This window comes from Branchiostoma floridae, chromosome 18 (assembly GCF_000003815.2).
Source record: "Branchiostoma floridae strain S238N-H82 chromosome 18, Bfl_VNyyK, whole genome shotgun sequence".
In the NCBI taxonomy this organism is placed as follows: Eukaryota; Metazoa; Chordata; class Leptocardii; order Amphioxiformes; family Branchiostomatidae; genus Branchiostoma; species Branchiostoma floridae.
The window spans coordinates 5,640,136-5,661,507 of NC_049996.1; the positions used below are offsets into that span (position 1 = coordinate 5,640,136).

Sequence of the window (21,372 nt, forward strand, 5' to 3'; positions counted from 1 at the left end):
AACGTGAGTCTATACTGGTTGTTTAAAAGAAATCTCCAATATTCAATATTCAATGTTAAGTGTTGTTCATTACTTGCATTTACAAAAGGAACAATCATCCATACCCAAGTTATACATGTACACATAAGGCGAAACAATAGTCATATTCAAACACAATATCACACAAACACACAAATTAGCAGGAGCAGACATAAATTCATGTTCTTGGTACTTAACATCATCTACACAAAACCATGATATCTAAACTCGGCACAAAAAGTTTGGAATATCAACTTTGGCTCATCATACTTCCGTTGTTTCTGCATCAATTTCATCGTGTTATATATCAATAGAAAGCGTGTGTGACTTCCTTTCATAAGATTTCAAATGCCTTATGACTATAAATTCTTGGAACGAGCACCAGGGCTGCTTACGTCAGTGGGTCACCAAAAAAAAGTGCCCAAATTTCCTTTCTTGTGTTCAACACTGTATCATCCTGCTGGTATGGGTGCGTTTGCCAATGATTCAATCTATCCTTTTTCACATAAACTTTTGTAGACAGAACATCTAAGTTTATCTTTAACATTTGAGTAGAGTATATGTGCCCTTTTGGCAGTTGGATGACCGAATCAAGGTGCAGACGCGGCAAGGAAAAAGCCACGCTGACTGCCGCACGGATAGAGCGTAGTGCGTAGCGCTTGGCCATGGTGGAGGCAGTGTCATGGTGTGGTGTTTGTATGGCTGCCACAGGAAAAACAAGGTTCACTATCATCCCAGACAACCTCAATACTGTGAGATACAGGGACACCATTCTCCATTCAGTCGCAATGTCTTACCTCGTCAGCGTGTTTATGGGACGAAATGCAATTCTGCAAGTATTAGACTACAACGCCCGTCCACAGAGCAAGGACCATTGCAGACTGTGTGCGTGGACGGGTGGCAGAATGTCATTCGGTCCCATACCTAGACATTGCCAATGAATGAAAAACGGTGTCCCTGTATCTCACAGTATTGAGGTTGTTTGGGATGATAGTGAACCTTGTTTTACCTGTGGCAACCATACAGACACCACACCATGATACCATGACACTGCCTCCACCAAGCGCTACGCGCTGTTACACTCTATCCGTGCGACAGTCAGCGGGGCATTCTCCTTGCATTGAACAAAAGGGCATTGAACAGCATAACTCAAGAAGCTGTAGACGAATTGTTGCAAATGCATAAATCATTAAGGTCTGTACTCCTCGTTGAAGAGATTCATCAGTTACGTAAGTACACAGTTAATAGAACTCACGTACCTCCAAATTTTCAATGGCTATCAGTCCACCTTGATCTCGACCCAGTTCTCGCAACTCTCGCGAGACCTGGGTCACTCCGTGATCAAGGTGGATTGATAACCATCGAAAATTGATTGATGAAAATTCTATTAACAGTGTGTACTCCTGACTTTGATGGTGGCTATTGAGCTTCTATGGCCGAACCAAAAGAAGGGCTGCTAGAAGCTTAATTTAGTCAGGCTAGTATTTTCACTTGTAAGGCCACACCACTTTTATTTGTTGCTTATCGTAGTCACCTGTCCATTTTGTTTTTCATTTTCAAAACTAAATCAAGCCCCGAGAAAAAATACTACAGATCCTGCAGACCTGTAAATATTACCATTCAGAGCCGCATACACATAATGTCAGTCTTAAATAATTCATTTTATTCAGAACATAAGTAACAAATCAAAGGAAGGGATTAATTTTATAAAATGTGCCATTGAACTCCTCAGGCTGTTGTTGTTTTTGTATATCTCCACCCCAGACCGCTTGAAACAAATTATTTTTATATTTTTCGACCTGCCAATCCAATTTTTGTTAATCCGAGAAGCAACAAATAAATTCGTTGTGGCATTAGTAAACATAACAAAATTACAACCAATGAAAAAAAAAACAAATCAATTGTTTTTCCTGTGAAACAGTTAAACAGTTATGATGGCATGCTTTTGCTTGTCACTCTGAAATTGAAGAGCATAGATCAAGAAAATGGATGTATTCCACAATATTTGTCTGCGTAGAATATGTAACATCTATTGGCCAAAAAAGATCAATAATGAAGAACTGTATAAAAAAGTTGCTCTACATTGGGCCCCTGAGGGGAAAAGAAAACGGGGACGTCCCAAAACTACATGGAGACGTACTGTGGCTAAAGACCTAGCGGCCATTGGGATCTTTTTGGATGCTGCTCAGCCCCTTGCACAGAACAGACCCCAGTGGAGGAAACTTATCACAGCCTTATGTCCCACATGGGATGAAGAGGATAAGTAAGTATAGATCAAGAAGCTATAGATGAATTTTTGTAATGTTTGCTGAGTTGACAAGTCTGGCCACAGGCAGCCTCTAGGTTTCCTGCAGACCAAGTTTCTCCATGGCGATCAGTCGCAGCTTCTTCCGGTCAACCTTTATAAAGTAAACCAAACAAAATGATATCATGATATGTTCAATATAAACAGGCGACAGTATAATTCCGGAAAACCTTAATAATTTCAAAATAGATTAACCAGATAAATTAGTATTTGTAGGTATGATATATCAAAGGATACTGAATATTATGTAGGTTGCAATTAGATGTCTCTTCGAAGAAAGGTCTGCAGAATTCTGGCTCAGGTTCCCAGAATTCTGGCAGAATTCTTGCTCGCAGCCAGAATTCTGCCAGAATTTGCCTTCTTCGTGGAAACATCTAATTGCAACCTATGTATTCACCATACTTATTACTAGTCAAACGGATGTTTCACTGGACTGTGAAAACATTCGCAAATTGGTATCTATGTTGCCAAACGACGCCAGTTTGTCTCCCGAAGTTGCTAATTTTGTAGAGTTGAAAGTAACAACTGACAAAATGACGCAAAATGAGGGAAAGAGGTACAATCACTGCAATTTTTATGATGAATTTTAATCCCTTAACATTGTTGTTTTATGTCGGTGACAACACTACCTTAACAAAAGAATTAAGTTATCTTGTATCTGATCGGGCCAAAACTGAGAATGTGACATTTCGGGCGCGGCCATGTTGTTTGTAGGGGTTACGTATTTTATACATTTGTTGCACGTCAGTTTGACCACAGGGAAAATTGGCATAAATTCACAAAGTTGCCACGGCAACTTGGTACCATTAGGCGATGTCAATTGGTGCTCATATTAAGGAGGGGTGCTATGACTATGAACATGGACACGAATAAATTTGAGTGGATACAAGAAGCATAAAGAAGTTATATGAATGTTGTAATTGCAACAAATACAAATATGTTGTGTTCTAGTTTAAAAGAAACATCAAATACTTCAGCTAGCATTATCACCGTCTTATCGTATCATGTCTGAGTTGTAATGCGGTATCAAAAGTATAACTCGATTGCATCAACGTGACTTTACAACATAGTGTTAAGATCTGAAAAAAATAAAATGAAAAAGAACTACCACAGCCTCAGTCTGTTAATCACATGACAGATTAAACCGTAGAAACTTTTGCTATTGTATCGAACATACAATTAGATAGACTAGCACAGAAATAAACATACTTCCCTTTGTACCAACTTCGTATGATTATCAATGTTAAAAGGGAATTTAACAAAGGACGACTCACCTTTAGCAGTGTCGTGGTCACCGGAAACTCGTCAAAGAAGACGAAATAACCCGGCAGCTCAATCGGCACCATCTACATTGATACGCAAACGTGTCATAAATGTATTTATGTCATACCTGGGCCGCGAAAACGTTCGATATGGGTGTTACGGACCGTGTGATAACTTTCTGTATCACACAGGTTCTAAAGTTGTATCACACGGGCTTCCTTCGGGTAAATCGAACTATTTCGAACGGGCCGAGCACGGCACGGTTCAAAATTCGAATACCGGATTCGGACGTTAGAATTGCTGTTGTTACAATTTTTGGTTCGAGTACACAACATCTTCTCAACTTCTGGTGCATGTTGCATCGAAACATGTGTTTTCTCAGGTGGGTATGACATAAATAAAATACAACACGGTGTATTCCGCATCACCCTCGGTCCCAGCCCTCCCGCGGGTCGGATCACCCTCCGGCCTTCGGGCGATCCTTCCCGCGGTCGGACTGGTACCTCGGGTGATACGGTATACACCGTGTTGTATTCTATATACACAGGTTAAATTGACGTGCAACACGTGTAAAATTTGCCAGAAATGTTTAGCCTTATTTAAATATATTCAACCATACTGTGGCAATATTTGTTTATTAAATCAATATTTTGGTGACATTAATCATCCCTTGAAGGTTCAAGTTGATAAGTGAAATATTAGGATATCTTTAGCTTAGAAATTAGAGTTACACTTAGATCCAGAACGACTTCTACCAACACAGATGAATATTCAAGTTGACATTTTGGATTACATAGATCGTCAGTCAGTAAAGAGATGCCATTGTTTGCGACGTGACGTAGTGGGGATGGCCAAAAATGTCAGGCACTGTTGTTCGTTTCAATTGTATTGTATTGTATTGTATTGTTGTATTGTATGGAACGACTACTCTCTCTTCGCAGCCAGGGGCTGAATGGCGAAGAGCTTACAATAGGCGGGGCTAAGTCGCAAGGGTCTGAAATGGCAGCCTGTATACAGCGCCTAGTGACCTCAATAGGACATTAATTGCCCCAGGTGCGGCCAGGAACTGTCATTCACCAGGAGATGTTCGTACAAAAGACGTTAAGCTGGAATACACCAGTTTATCTTCTATCATGATCAGGTAGTCACTTTATTATTCGCTGTTTTCTTATTGTCCACACTCACACCGCGCCATCGCACGTGTGGTGGGTTCTTTAACATGCCTGGGGTATGGCTCTTCCCAGACATGGGACCTCCATTTTTTACGTCCTATCCGAGGACGGCCCTAGCCAAAAATAAGTACTCATTTTCACCTAAGTAAAGTGAGGAAAGCCGTGTAAAGTGCCGCAGTCGGATTCGAACTCGAGACCTCTCGGTCCCGAGGCAAACGTGCTGTCTGTGCGCCACGCGATCTCACGTTAATGTTTGTCCTATCACTGTAGATACATCAGTTGTTGACATGTTTGTAACACTGCATAAGACATAAAATAAATAAAGAATCCAGAAGTAAAGAGTTATTCGTCTTCAATTTTAACGATACCTGGATGTCTAACCTTCACAAATGCATAAGAAATTGTATTCTCACCCCGATCTCATCACAAAACTTCTTCATCTCATCTGAGTCTGCAGACTGCCCTTCTTTCAGGCTGAAAAGAATTCACATGATCATATAGAGAAATTAACCCGCGATTCTTTATATTTTGTTATACGGCTAGAACGTATTAAGGAAAGAATAACGTAACGGATTCTTTGAACGGAATCGTAACAATCTTGGCGTCATAGATAGATACATAGACTTTTGCCTATTCATGAAAATAATCGTCGATATTAACACAGTCAGCTGAAGTCAATTAGACTAGTGCATTTGTCAAATTTACTTTTCTCGTTAGTCAACATGACTTTTCAATGGTAGTCCAAATTTCGCATGGTAGGCGGTATGATAGCCGTATTAATCTGCCATGTTTTATGTGAGATAATAACTTGTCCTCGCAGTCATGATTAAATCATGAGGTTTTGAAGTCTCTTTGTATGTGTTTGTGACGGTGGATTGTGTGTACACTTCTGCTATCAGCATTTAAACACAACAGAATCCATTGCCTACGATATGTGAATATCTTCCTCCTACGCAGGGACATCCAACAGCGAAACCGCCTGTCTGGATGTACCCTGCTCTTTCAACCGTCACCCTTAGTTCCTGACCACCCTGCTTATAAACATTAATGAGCTTACCCTTATATATATGATACCTCTTTTGAAAACTGAAAAGTCTATTTTCTGATTGGCTGACAGCTGGTTTGGGGGGGGGGAGTGACGGCGGAAAGAGCTGGGCACATCCAGACGCGGTTTCGCTATTGGATGTCCCTGCGTAGGAGGATGGTGAACATTAGGTATGTAACATGTTGAAATCAAGGGTTGTTGGAAGGCCACTTACATGATACAGGCACATATCTCCTCCACGCTTGCAGGGTCAGGTACACTCACAACCTGAAGAAACAAGAAAGCTTCTGAAAAAAGCTGGCCGGTGCGTATTTTGGAAAAATCCTGGATGGTAAACAAAATCACATGAAAAAAGAGTTTTAAAACATCGAATTACTGAATTGGTCTGTCTTCTATTAAAAAAACATTACATGAGATTTGTCGAACAAAGAAAAAAAATTAACAAGTGGGGTTCGAACCCACGATTCACGGCTGCAAAAGCAAACTGCTATCCGCACCAAGCGCCTTAAACCTCTCGGCCACGTTGACTTGATTACGTAATCAGGCGTGTAGAAGGGCTATAAGAAGGGTTTGGTTAAATCGACCGATCCATGCATCCATCCATGCAACCGTTGAAGGGTTGAACGAACGGTTTCTCTCGCTTCAAAGCCGGTGCTACGCACCGGCAAAAAAACTGTCATTCACCAGGAGATGTTCGTACAAAAGACGTTAAGCTGGAATACACCAGTTTATCTTCTATCATGATCAGGTAGTCACTTTATTATTCGCTGTTTTCTTATTGTCCACATTCTTCTTCAAGGATTGATGGAAAGAATGATAAAATGCTGATTTTACCCTGACGTCTTGCACTTTGGGATGCTTCGATAAAGGCGCCTCCACGACAGCAGGATGCACGTTGTAGGCATTCCTTATGATCATTTCCTGATAATACATAGGACATGTGTTATTGTGAGAATGATAATAATTAAACATCATAAAGCTGTAGAATCCTTCTGATGCCTCTGCTATGATGAAACATAGCATTCCTGTTGTATCGTTGACAGTTTTATGTATTGTGTGATGTATGTTTGCACATATATGTATGCATGTGCTTTTGGGGTGTACATACATGTGTGTGGAAGAGCTTGGAAGATGTAAGGCACGTAACCGTAAGTTTGGTTTGGTTTGGTTTTAATTGGGATCTCATTAGTGGCTGATACGTCACTATTCTTCCTGGAGCCAGGGTGAATGGTACTCATTTTCACCTGAGTGAAGTGAGCAAAGTCGTGTAAAGTGCCTTTCCCAAAAGCACAAGATCCGTGACATGGCAGGGTTCGAACTCAGGACCATTTGGGCCTGAGCCTAACGCGCTGCCGATTGCGTCACGTTCATATCGTCTGATGGGTTTTAGTGCTTAGAAAGAGTTTACTTGTGTGTACCTCCCGAAAATAGTTTCATCAGGTTGGTAGATCATAGTAAATAAGCGTTTTATTTTACACAACCAGTTTTTTCTTACCTGCTGACGTTTCGATGTTTGTCAGACATCTTCCTCAGTGCTTCTAACTGGAGTTCTGCTTCTCGCTGCTATATGTAGCCGCTTTTGCGCTTTAGCTTGTACCCCCCCCCCCTGGATTATAGAACCATTCTGGATAAGGAAGTCCACCCCAGTGATAAACCGGGACGAGTGGGGGGGGGGGAGGGGGTTCCAAGCTCAGCCACGTTTGGGATTGTGTTCTCGCCGCAAAAGCGCCACCTACATCGGCTACATATAGCGGCGAGAAGCATAACTCCAGTTAGAAGCTCTGAGGAAGGTGTCTGACAGACATCGAAACGTCAGCAGGTGAGGAAAAAAACTGGTGTAAAAGAAAAAGCTTTAAAAAAAAACATAACAATCTGAACGTCTTGCAACTTACCGAGGCTCTACCGTAGAGCTTCAAGACACCGTGCTCATCGAGAGTGCCGACATCTCTACAGGCAGAAAATATGAACTTAAGACTCTACTTAATGTCCACGTTATCAACTAATGATCCTACTGAATGCTTTCTAGCATGGCTTTCTATAGGTATTTGATATCAATATGTCTGCGAAATCGAACAGCTACCATTAAACAGATAAGAGTCTGTTCTCCACCATTAAATTAGGTGTAGGCTTTTTCTTCAGCTATAACTATATTTTGATAGTCAATGATTCATAAAGAATTAAGGAAATAATAATAATTAAGTTATAGGAATCTCCAGAAGCTTCAGACTATCTAACTTCAGGGGCTTGTCAAAAGTATGGATTCACATGTTGAACAAACTACTATGCCTTTTCTGGAGTATATAGATATGAGGTTCAGTGCGTAATATGTGCAATGGACTACAATGATCAAACACCTGCAATGTATCCACAAAATGGTACAAACGGAGCGAAATGAGTATTGGTAATCAATGGATTTCAATTAGCATGATGACTTAGAATAAGCATTATACGTCGATGATTGTTACACATCCAGGTAATAAGGTACCCCAGAGAGAAATTACTCAAGCAACTGGATATGATTTTGGAAACGGTCAGACGTTTTAGATAGCATCCACTATCTTTCGTCAGTGACACTGCGAAAGTAGGTTCACTAGGGGCCAGTGCCACTGACGAAGATGGTGGATGATATCTGAAATATCGGACCTTTTCCCAAACCATATCCAGTTGCTTGAGTAACTGTATTTTGGCGTGTAAGCAGAATACACTTTTCTCATTCTCCTGCACGTGCACTTTTATATTCTTTATCATATCTAATATCTTGCAATTAAATGCAACAAAGGCCCAATGCTACTGTCATATGTGTAACAAAGATTTAGTTGAAACATGAGACACTACCTACCCAGTTTTGAACCAACCGTCAGCTGTTATCGCCTTTGATGTTTTCTCCTCGTCTCCACGGTAACGTTTGAACAAGCAGTACCCTCTCAAACAGACCTCCCCCTCATGGCCTAATGGTACAACCCGACCGTCTTTGTCTACAAGCTGCATCTAGGTAATATATACAGTAAGCAGATTTTTTTTTTAAATAACAATAGCCAGTGTGAGTCGGACATTGTTGCATAGATATTCCGCATACACAACTGTATAGTATTATAAAAACAATTATATTCTAAATGCATTGCAAATAGTAGACTCATAAGTGAATGTGAGTCTGTGGCAACAGAGACACGATTGTTATTTATACATTTCTAACCGTGTCTCTTTTGAAATTTTAACAGACCTAGTTATATTTCTTTTATACGAAACGCCCTTCCACATCGGAGTCAATTGGAAATGCCCTACATTTGTAGCGTTCTAAAGTTTATTTACGTCGACTCCAAAAGATTTATCTCCATCACGATCATTCTGTAATGTTTTTACACTGACATTTGAAAAAGAAAAGATATCATAAGATGAAGTAGCAATGGAGTTTCTTTACCTCCACATGTGGTGCCAGCTTCCCTACTGCGGCTCCTTTACCCTCTCCAATCATGTCGGCAGGAATCGCTGTCACCTTTACGAGCTCTGTCATTCCATAGGCAACCTTATTTGGAATATCATAAATGGCAACTTCTTCGTAGTCATCAAATACGACAACACAATTTTGTAAAGCTGTTTTTTCCATGAAATATAAATATCAATATTTATATAAATGTCCCTTTACGATTAAAGTGGTTTCAATATGCAAATGAAGCTGTGATACACTTTGACACAAACATTAACATCGTTGCCCTTGTAGCGTTTTTCAGAGATTTCAATAACTTCCATCGCAGTTTGTAACAATCTTTTGTCACAAACTGTTTTTTTTTTCATTCTACAAAAAGAGGAGCCCATTGCAAAATGATTTAAACAAAAAGTCCCCTGCAGTTCCTTATAGGGCCTTCACACTGAAACCGAATTAACCGGAATCAAGCAGAACCAGCAGGAATGAAGAATTTGCAAAATTCGTGCCACATTCGGGTGGTAATGGACCTTATATACCCTTCACACGTGACGAAATGAGCAGAAACGAAGATTTGATTAACATTGCACGTCCTTTGATCACTTCCTAGTACTCTACAGGGGATGTGACTGGCACATGGGACATATTTAACTGCGACAAGAAAGGCAACAGTCAACGAACACATACGACGACAAACATACAGACAAGCCAAAACAAGTTGTCAGTACAAGGAAGCAATAAAGGAAAACTTACGATCACTTTTGCTTTTGGCAAGACGTCGGCTGCACGATCAATCAGACTCTTTGGCGCTACGTTACCTCCTATATTTACTAGGAAGATAGACAATAACGGAATGTATTAGTAATGTGTGTTACTCCGTGAAATATCTACGCTGATAAGGACGTCTAATTGATAATTCGTACTGACTAAAATGTACTATTAGTATACCTATAATAAGTCCGAACGATCTCTAAAGTGGTGGACATTTATTCCCTGTCAGTAGGGGCCAGTAGGTACCGGTACGGTGTACCAGTACAAAACCGGTTTTTCTTATTGGACCAGTCCAGGAAAACCGGACCTGAAAAAATTCGGTTGGCCCCGGATGTGGACCAATTGGAAAAGGAACAGATTATCACCGGCTTACCGGTCGAGGAAAATAACAAGACCGAAGTAAAGTAGAGTCTATACTCAGTTCTACCATGTTTTGCAGCCAATAATATTAGGCAGTTGGTCTTGTAGGATTTTAAAATGCCAGTGGGAGTCGAATACTCTACAAAACAGATTTCTTTGTTGCGAAAAGTACCATTGTTTGAAGTATCGTCCATTCAAGTTCTCACATAATGAATCAGGTCCAGGTTCAGGTCCAAACCTGGCCCTGATCATCTGGACCTGAACCGGACCTGGACCTGATCTTTCTGTACCGGTACCCACCGCTACCTGGCAGTGAGAAATTTGTGAGAAACAGTGAGAAAGACAAGCTACTCCATACGTAAGGATTTGCAAGTCGCGAAGTTTATTGTTGTTTTACTAATTATGATACATATTTACCATCTTGATATGATGTATTGACGCGTCTGTTGAGAGATTTACAGCAACTTCAGTCTTTTCTTAAGACTATGAAGACAATGATTTTAAAGAACATTACATGAAGAGGAGAAGATGTAAAACCATAGTTCGCAGTGTACGAAATGAAATGATCGTTTCTGAGAAATAAAAACTCGGAGAAATACTTGCATACATGTAGGAAATAGATTCGATTCTGAATCATCGATCCATTGGTTTAGACTCAATTAGAATATCGTAGCCAATTGATATGGAAGGATAAGAACATATATACCTAAGATCCAAAATCAATCTCATGCGTGCCCTAACTCTGTCAATTTATCTATACGGATGTGAGACCTGGACATTCGCAACCGAGTTACAGAAAAGAATCCTCTCAATGGAAATGAGATGCTACAGGAAAATTCTGGGCATTACGTACTTAGACCGTGTCACTAACGAGGAAGTCCGTGACAAAGTAGTAACATCTACTATCATAATTCAACCAGGTGTCATAATACCGCCACCTCAAAAAAAGGAGGTTTTCCCAAGATTGTCTTGAACACCGAATGTTAAATATCCTAAATGTGACAATTCAGATATTTAGGTGTTGAAGACAATCTTGAGAAGGCCTCTATAACAACGTTTTTTGAGGTGGCGGTATAATGGCACCTGGTGGAATTATGCGAGTGTATGTTACATATGCCATTGGACCACATGGCAACCTCTTGACAACAGTGAAAAAGCGCTAATTGAGATGGTTTGGCCATGCGGCAAGATCGTCGGGGCTTGCAAAATCCATACTACAAGGGACAGTCCCAGGAAGCCGTAAGAGAGGAAGACGGAAGAAACGATGGGAAGACAACATAAGAGAATGGACCGGGTTGGGCTAAGCAGAAGCCATAAGAGCGACGCAGAACTGAGACAGGTGGAGGAGAATAGTGGATGGAGTCATGGTGCCCCAACGACCCATACAGAGGTCAAGGGATAGGTTAGGTGAGGTGAGCCAAATGATGTACACCCATTACCTCCTCGAATTGAAGACATGTCGTATTCACCCAAGTTCGGACTGTGAAGCAGGTCGTGAAAGTCCTTCAGGAACAACACGACAATCGAGTGGCACCTTGTTGAAGAGAAAAATAAGTTTTATTTTGAAGAAATATTTAACATTAATTTTTCATTGGTAAAGTTTATGTTCGACGATGTTCACATTCGTTGAACTTCTGAACGCTGCAAATAACAAATCCTGTCAGCAATCGTATTTATATTCATACTAGTTTCTCAGATTATGCAAATAAACCTTTCATGTGCATGATTTCTTTGGTCGATGTTCCTTTCACAGTTTCCATATGTCAAATGTTTGAATAGTCACATCACGGAAGCCATAATTTCTGTCTAATTATGTCAATCATCGCGATAAAGCGAACTCTTGCTTTCTTCAGTTAGCCTCCTTCCAGAATCTCAACAAAAACGCCCTTGCAGTTTTAGAACAAACTGCTAGGACGCTCAAACCTATTACTTCTTCTCTTGAACAAGAGCTGTCGTACGTGAATTAGATGATAACATTTATTATTACGTTTATCAAACCAAATCTGTATCAATAACAACCATTGGGATCCTTGCATGACATTTCGGTAGACCATTACCACATAGGTTGTATTTGGAATGTTAATATCGTATGTACAGTCTAACCTGCACAAGAGACCACCTCTTCTTAGCGACCACTTGGCCAATACGATCGCTTTTTCTCGGTCCCGAAAATTTTCCCAATTGACGTAAGCATTAAGCAACCTCTTTACAACGACCACCAGGCTAACGCGACCGCATAAAAATTGGGACCAAATCCCTGCCCATAATGACCGCGTCATTTTCAAATCTTGAGGTGTCATTCATTTTCAATGATAACTAGCACGATTTTGTTCGAATTCGGCCAGTTCGCGTCAGATTTGACTGCCATTACGATATTATGTTCAAAATAAAAATGGCGGCGGATGCACGTGCGTGTGCTTGCTATTTGGCATTAAACACAACGGAAACCATTTAAACTATGCATCGAGCATGTCGTAAGTCGATGCTCTTCTAACCGACCACCTGGACAAATCGACCGCTTTTGCCCGGTCCCCCGGGTGGTCATCTTGTGTACCTCTCCTCCTGAATTGTCTTCGTGATTTCCATAGATGATGGCGCTGTACTGGCAGGAACAGCAACCGCACACCCCGGAGCGAACATAGGACAGATCACGTAGTATGGGGTTGACAGGTACGGGTAGAGTGTTACTCCCTGTCATCAGAACGGTAAAAGAAAACATGTTTGTTTGAAATTGGGTACATTTGCGCTATGTGCTATGTTGCTGATATTTTTTAATAACACGAATGTCTGATATTTAGGATAATTGTGATACAAGCAGAAGTTTTCACGTTATTGGTTTGTCTCATGCATTAATTATGTTTTTATACTGGGTTTTCCTTTGTGTTAGATTTGTACCAACTAGAAACAGAAAAAAGCTAGCTGTAGATTCTTTTCCACTACCAACTCATGCATTTATAATGTTTTTATATTGGGTTTTCCTTTCTGTTACATTTTGTACCAGCCAGAAACAGAAAAAGCTAGCTGTAGATTCTTTTCCACTACCAACTCATGCATTTATAATGTTTTTATATTGGGTTTTCCTTTGTGTTACATTTGTACCAACCAGAAACAGGAAAAGCTAGCTGTAAATTCTTTTCCGCTACCAACTCCACCTATTGGCGTCATATTAACCAAATAACATGGATTTACTAGACGATTACCTCTAACATATACGCATTCACTAAATGTAGGAAATTCGAATGTGATATATCCTTATTTAATTTTTCTATTTTTAACCATAGAACACTGCATCATTTCCAAAACTATATCCAGTTGCATGAGTGACTTCTTTTTGGCGCACTGCATCATTGTATAAAACTAATGATGACCTGAAATTTGGTATACATGATAGTGTTTTGTGCATGTGTCTTTTTCTATATGTGTTGGAAACAAGTTAAACTTTTGTTTAAAAATCGTTTGCTTTCTTTTGGCTTTTGAGATATACTTCGTAAATACATGAATATGATGTGCTGTAAATGCAGAAACATTCGCTGTGGTTTAAAGTTCTCGGCTTTCGCGGCGGCCGCTTCACCGCGAATTTGAAACCAACGCGAACATTTTTCCATGGCAGTAAGAGACTACCTGGTGCTAGCACAAAATGAACACTACCGCGAAAAGTCAATTTTTCCGCTACCGCGAAATCAACTCTCCGCAAACGTAAATGCATTTACAGTTTATGACACGATATGGTGGCTTACAATGTACATTTTACTATGAAAATGGAAAAAAAAGAAGTATATAAGATTATCACCAACATCCACAAAACAGAGATAAAGGTTGATGTTCCCTAACTCTAACCCTTATATATATACGTGCTAAGGGGTCTGTATGTCGTGCAATATATATATATATATATATATATATATATATATATATATATATATATATATATATATATATACGTTAAGGTGGCATGGCACTCATGAAGACCCTACAAATGTGTAGACAGTTCGTATGGACAGTTTATGGACAGTTCATCATGGAAGACTTATGGAAGACGTAAATATTTTCGGAATAAATGAGGACCGCTTAGGAGCGCGACTTTAGTCATTCTAAGCAGCGCTAAAGCATACCAAGAAGGCAAATTGCTTGTGTGATAGCAAAGGACAAATAACAAGAAGAGTTTATTTGAGCGCTCCTGAAATTAGTTCAGTAACCTATCTTAAGTCAGGCGTTGTCAGGTACATTGTATTCAGCGAAAAGTTGAAACACGTCAAAGTGAACAAGGCCGCAGGACCGGACGGTCTTTCCAACAGAATCATCAAGTGCTTTGCCTATGAGATTTCTACACCAGTAACGTCCATATTGAATGCCTCACTATCGGAGGGGGTCGTTCCAGAACAATGGCGACAGGCAAATATCATACCACTACCTAAAACGCGACCGCCGTCGATCAGCGAACTTTGACCCATATCCCTGACACCTACCCTAGCAAAAGTAGCGGAAACTTTCATCTCGAAACATCTGTACTCTGACATCAAGCACAGCATTGACCCAAACCAGTTTGGTTGCATACCAGGTCGTTCTACGACACACTGCCTCGTTGATTTAATTGACCAACTGGCTAGAACAGCAGATAAGAGGGAGACAATAACAACGCTGATAACTACGGATTTTGCCAAGGCGTTCGACCTTGTGGACCACAGCATAGCCGTTTCAAGCCTACTCGGAGCAGGTCTACGCAGCTCGCTCGCCAAATGGGTATGCTCGTTCCTGTCCACTAGAAAGCAGAGAGTGATGTACAAGGGAACGTATTCAGATTGGAGGGAGACGACCTGTGGCCTACCACAAGGAACAGTGTTAGGCCCCTTAATCTTCCTTGCTCTAATCAACAGTGCAAGTGAGGATTCCCTTGCTAGGAGGTGGAAGTTCGTGGATGATCTTAACTTAGCTGAGAGCAGGTTGATCCGGGACACCTCAACAATTCAAACGGACCTCAACAGCCTCGACCAATGGGCATCCACAAGAAAGATGAAACTTCACCCCAAAAAATGCAAAGCCATGCACGTGGTCTTTACGAGAACAGTCCTTCCACTGCCACCCCTGTCTATTGCTGGCCAACCGTTAGAGGAGGTCAAGATAGTTAAACTCCTCGGCTTGTTCATCCAGGCTGACCTTGGTTGGAACGTACATGTAGACCACATTGTCAAACAAGGCAACCGAAAGCTATTTATGCTTAAACAACTCAACCAGTTCGATCTGTCTAGGGATGACTTACTTACCTGCTACAAAACATTCGTCCGTCCAAGCTGTGAGTACGCAGCGCCTGCCTGGCATCCTGGACTAACTGCTAGACAGCGACGAAGGATCGAATTCATCCAGAAACGCGCATGTCGGATAATACTCCGCTCTGCCTACACTTCATACCCAGAGGCGTGCCGGATTCTGAACTTGTCTACCCTAGATCAGAGGAGAGACCACCTCTGCCTGCAGTTCGCCCAGAAACTCCTCCAGTCACCGGACTTCCGTCACTGGCTACCACAAACCCGGGGGGCTATCACTGGGAGAGCCACAAGGGCCAGCAACCAACTAGACACTGTCAAACCCAGAACTGAGCGCTACAAAAAAAGTGCAATCCCATATATGATATGCCTGCTGAACAAAAATAATGGAAATTAATGTTAAGAATGCAACTGTATATTATCTATTGTATATATGTAACGTTTTTTTTATGATTTTATTGTATTTGTAGCACAGAGGTGCTGTACAGCAAGGCCGTAATTCAACCTCTGGTTGCCAGTGTCTTGTTTTTATTCTGAATAAACCAATTGATTGATTGATTGATTGATTGATTGATAGGCTTAGATATACGATTGATTGATTTAAACAGAGGATACTTTGAGAGTTTAGGAGAAGGTCGAACGCTTTTCAATGCGCTTGGGGCTAATGGTACATAATAGTATAATGTGAAGTAGTATACATTGATTACCTAAAATTAATAAGTCAAGTTTGGGTACCATCCGATTTCTACCGGGCTTCTTGTACTCACTGCCCTAAAAATCGAATTTTAAGGCAGCGAGTAAAAGGGGCCCCGTTGAAAATCGGATGGTTAAATAACAATTCCCTCTGGAGTGGAATGCTCCATCTTCTTTTAATGCTCCTTTTGTAAGCTTACCTCAGTTGTTGAAGAGATTCATCAGTCACGTATGTAAACAGTTAATAGAATTTTTTATTCAAACATTGACTAGTTTTGACAGGTAAGCAAACATACCTCCAAATTTTCGATGACTGTCAGTCCATCATGATCGCGGAGTGACCTAGTTCTCGCGAGAGTTGCGAGAACTAGGTCAAGACTTCGCAAGGAGGCGGGGGTGAGGGGCAGAAAATCCCCGCAAGTCTCCACCTAGTTCTCGCAACTCTCGCGACAACTAGGTCACTCCGTGATCATGATGGACTGACAGTCATCGAAAATTTGGAGGTATGCTTGCTTACCTGTCAGAACTAGTCATTGACATTGTTTGAAGAAAAAAGTCTATTACGTCAAGTGGCATGCGGACAACTTTTACGGCAAATCGGATACTGTTGTACAGACTGTAGGTGCTGTGCTCAGAACACTTCGGTTGGCCAGTACTTCCCTGTACAAATAAAATATCAAAAAAGTCTATTTTGTCTGTAATCAGAAGCTAGATATAATATTTTAACATTGCTTTGATAAATGAAACACAACGTTCTGCAATTTTATGATGAAGACATCGAATGCCTTTCTTTAATAAGTTTCTTTTAATAATTGATAGAACTTCAGAACTTTATTGCGCGACAATTGTAGCAGGTACAATGTATGGCAATCTGAATATACATTGGAGTTGAACTATATACTATTGCAAATATCTAACAACTAATCTAATCTAATGTAACAATATAAACAATCTAGTTAATATCATAAAAGCTAATACTTCATATCATTATGTCAATATAGCATTGTCTCGTTTTTGCAAGGAGTTTGATACTAATGTATGGATGTTATATTCATAGCTCACCGAACTGAAAACCAGCAGGAACGTATCGTGGCAGCTCAGCTGGTGTTGGAGAGCCCTCACTTCCGCAATTAGCTTCTCATCGCTTCCCAACGTCTGAACCTCGTCCATACTATATGCACCAATGCTTAAAAAGATAGTGGGCAGAGAATTGTACTACCAGTTTCTGTCATCCTACTACGCACGGTCCCCAACCTTGTGGGGGCCCTGCTATCTGACTCCCGGTTACTGTGGGGGTCGCCACAAACTAGCTGTCAGCCAATCAGAGAATAGCCTTTCAGTTTTCAAAAGAGATCTCGCAAAGGCCTGATTGGGCGCTGATTGCCTGGTTCCCATATAAGGGTAAGCTCATTACTATTTATAAACAGGGCGGTCAGTAACCGGGGGTGGCCCTTCAGATAGCAGGGTCCCCACATAGGCGATTAGCCGGTTGGGGACCGTGCGTAGGAGGATGGTTTCTGTGGACCACCAATAATGCTGTAATGTGACCCCACAACTGCAAAGCAAGTGAAAAAGTTTAGCTTCGTATATTTTCCCCTTTCTTTGCTATCAATTGACAGAAAATAATACTCTTATCTTAACCAAAGATACCGTTAAAGTTTTCAGGGCGCCGTAAGAGCAAGGAAGACATTGTTGCTGACTTGGTGCTCTGGACTCCCAGGCATGGGAAAAAAAGCACCAGGAAGGCCAGACACCATCGGCATACACAGACCGTGAGTTTCACAACAAGTACTAAGTGATGATGGACAGAGACACTTCGGCAGCCAAGCAAAGATGTCGTTAGATAGCTTACAAACATAAGGCTCTTATAAGATGTCTTTGTGATACTTTCAGTAGAAAAGAAGTACAATCACACGTATTTGTTCATGTGTTTCTTAAATTATACCTGCAATTCATAGCTTTAGATTTGTAGGATTCATTACAAAGTCAAGAGTGAATTATTTGTAAATATTGAAATGTACAGCAGTAAATATTCACCCTGTCCCGATGTCTCCAAGCACAATAATACTCGTCAGTTTGGGCAACCTGGATTTTGGACAAAAAAACATTTTAAGGTTGCTGATCAAATTAATACATACCATCAAGGATTAAGACATTTTGTGAGTGTAGGGGGTATGGCGTTCACAACACCAAATGCAACGTCCATGGTGAGTAAGGGTCATGATGACTTGCTTGATTTTCTAATATGCACCTGTATATCTATATATAGCAATGTTGTGATTCTAAGTTTACCTTTCAATCTGCAGCTTTCCTGGTTTCGTTGTTTTAACTTCAGGAAACAAGCTGCACAAGTACGGGACCGTGTCGTCAGTCTCATTAACTCCGGTTATGTCACCCATGATAAGTACCTTCACTCCAGCCTATGGGAATAAAGGGGTTGTTTACTGAAAGTGTTGATCATCACAATGTAGTCTACTTTGACTACAGTCCTTACGTAGTGTTACCAGTTTCAAAATGTTGGTGTCAGAATAGCGTCACTCAATCAAGCTTTCAGCAACCCTCACACTGGGCTGGCCCAGACCCTAATACAACAAGTCAAGATAATTGCAAACATCCTAATCCTGCCAAATTCCCTTCACTTCACTTCAGCTCAAGCATTTGTGCTGACATGGGCCGATTATGGTCAGACTACGAACTGTCTGTTACCATGGTGTTGGCGGTTATGATGGCTGATTCCTATAGTGAAAGAGACTACTGAGCAAGTATTGGACAGTCTCCTTGGTGATAAAGAATTCTTACTCTTGGTATGCTGATGTTAACCAAAACAACCTTGATCATTTTACCAGATAAGCTTCTCTACTTTGCAATTTGTTTTCAGTAAAGTCCACTCTTAGGTTGCTTGAAGCTTAATACGATTTGATTTTTTTGACTGGGTAAATTGACATACATATGGTTTGATTAGCCTGTGTTTACACAACCTCACGCTGGCTGGGGTTAATGATCCCCTCCCGAGATTTCTAGGTGGCGGCAACTGTGGGGCCGCCCGCTAGGAGCGCTATTTTAGTCAGGCTATGATTTGATCATGTGCAGACATAATAATGGTTATGACCAGCTATTGTTGCAATTAATCAAGACCAAGACCATCTATGGTAATCTTCTCTGAGTGGCCCAAAGTCTCAGACAGAGGCGTGTCCAGTTCGCAGGTCACTGTCATCGCGCAAGTGAAGAAGCGATCTCTTTACTCATCCCCTGGAGGACGAGGGGAAAACATAATCTCCAAGCAGATGCCACGGTGCCATAAGATAGTATCAAAGCTGGCCAGGGAGTGTAGCCAGCTTAGGGAGTCAAACAGGCGGGAAGTTTGATACTATACATTGCGCACCGTGGATCTGGTTCGAGAATAGGAAAAACCTACTCGAGAAAGCTTACCTACCCAGCAACCATTTCCAAAAACTCAGGGATTGACACTGACGACGTGCGAGCAGCAATGCAAGACCGAATGCTATGGAGAGACATTGTGCGTCGTCTTGACCCGCCCCAGGGACGACGGATGATGATGGCGATGATTACAATTAATAGATTGATCAATAATTCTAAGCAATGTTTAAAGGTTTACGAAATACAGTTTGGAGAACACTTTGGGGCAAAGATATAAACCAAAAGGCCTTTGATAATGTCAACTAAATTCCAAATCACTTTCTTGCGTGTAACGCATTTTGAACACCACGCGGCTTCCAAATGGACAAACGTTTCATAGTCGACCTGAAACCATCGTCAATTTAGAGCTTCCTCTGCCCTGCTACTTTTTATGTAGAGAAGACAGCCACCGTGTATGCTCCCCAAATTGGAGTTAGGCCGCGTTCTTCCCTGTAAGATCCCCCGCTTTCTTAGTACCCCAATTGTAGATGTGTGATTACAGTACGTACCTTTTTCAGGCAATAAGTCATTGCCTCCGCGCTCCTCCCGACACGCGGCGCCTGAAGCGGCAACTGAAAAAAAAACACACCAGTATATTCTTTGAAGAGGTTCACCAGTCACGTATGAATGTATGTACTGCAATATTCTTCAAATAGTGACGGTTTTTAAAGGCATAGAGACATACTTGAATTTTCGATGTCTTGCAGCACATCGTTCACGGAATGACCTAGTCTCGCGAGAGAGCACGGGACTTGGTCCAGACTTGCGTGCCCCCTCGCGAGACTTGGTCAATTCGTGAACAAGATGTGCTGCAAGACATCGAAACTTTGTAGGTACGTCTCCATGCCTTTAAAAACCGTCACTTTTTGAAGAATATTGTTAGTAACCAGTATATTAATGTAATCACAAGCTGCAAGTTTAAAAATTATTACGTGTGTCGCTAATTGGAATGAATCTTCATGAGCCTAATGAGAACACATACGTCTTACTGCAAAACTCCGTGTTTTTTGTTGTAAATGTAGAACTAGGTAGCGGATATTCGAAGTAAAGCACAACAATTGAAGGCATGACAACGATCCCTTAACAGGCTCGGGGAGGGGGGCACCACAGACTTTATATATCAAACTGACGATACTTTAGTCACTGAGTCATGTGTTCTATCTGCATGACGTGACGTCACAGATGCAGTGGATTGCTCATTCCCTGACAAAGACTGCATTTGGACAGCGGAAAGCCAAATGTTTGGATTGACTATACATTACAATTCAGCTTTGCTTCAGAACACTGAAAAATATCATAAACTAACCGCAATGGCTCCCAACTTCGCCACGGCAAAATACAAGTAGATCCATTCCGGGCGATGACCAACGAGCCAGGCTACTACGTCACCGCGCTCTGTCCCTATGGCCTTCAGTCCTGCTGCCAGTCTGTTGGCCTGGAGACGGCGGGGATTGAAAATGTCAGAGGACATACTACTCATGTTTCCCAATACCATCGATAACCAATGTTCATGTATAATCTCATGAATCTCATAATCACTCTTAAACTAGATGAAATGTAAAATCCAACACACAAACTGGCACCTTAGTTAACTACCAAGAGAGACAATTGACTGAAAAATGAACCATGTGTTACTCAGCACCAAG

The 21,372-nt window shown here is 41.2% G+C and overlaps 1 protein-coding gene across 1 annotated transcript; it reads right to left on the bottom strand.

The window, feature by feature from the left end:
* Nucleotides 1–1,049: 1,049 nt before the first annotated feature.
* On the bottom strand, nucleotides 1,050–21,206 carry LOC118406023 (medium-chain acyl-CoA ligase ACSF2, mitochondrial-like). Its single transcript, XM_035805878.1, has 17 exons — nucleotides 21,033–21,206; nucleotides 20,236–20,298; nucleotides 18,602–18,729; nucleotides 18,347–18,394; nucleotides 17,372–17,495; nucleotides 16,874–16,969; nucleotides 12,910–13,046; nucleotides 11,795–11,889; nucleotides 9,978–10,054; nucleotides 9,222–9,326; nucleotides 8,643–8,791; nucleotides 7,696–7,750; nucleotides 6,638–6,724; nucleotides 6,018–6,070; nucleotides 5,172–5,232; nucleotides 3,598–3,669; nucleotides 1,050–2,417 (listed from the first exon to the last, which is right to left on the bottom strand). The coding sequence occupies exons 1-17, from the start codon at nucleotides 21,204–21,206 to the stop codon at nucleotides 2,358–2,360; spliced, it is 1,584 nt and encodes a 527-aa protein (XP_035661771.1). The 3' UTR covers nucleotides 1,050–2,357.
* Between the last annotated feature and the right edge of the window lie 166 nt (nucleotides 21,207–21,372).

Excerpts from the sequence above, each read along its gene's own strand:
- LOC118406023 (XM_035805878.1), bottom strand. The coding sequence starts at position 21,206 with ATGAGTAGTATGTCCTCTGACATTTTCAATCCCCGCCGTCTCCAGGCC. Across the intron at positions 17,496-18,346 it reads CTTGGAGACATCGGGACAGG|CATTGGTGCATATAGTATGG; the intron begins GTGAATATTTAC and ends TATCTTTTTAAG. Across the intron at positions 11,890-12,909 it reads AAGACAATTCAGGAGGAGAG|GTGCCACTCGATTGTCGTGT; the intron begins GTACACAAGATG and ends CTCTTCAACAAG.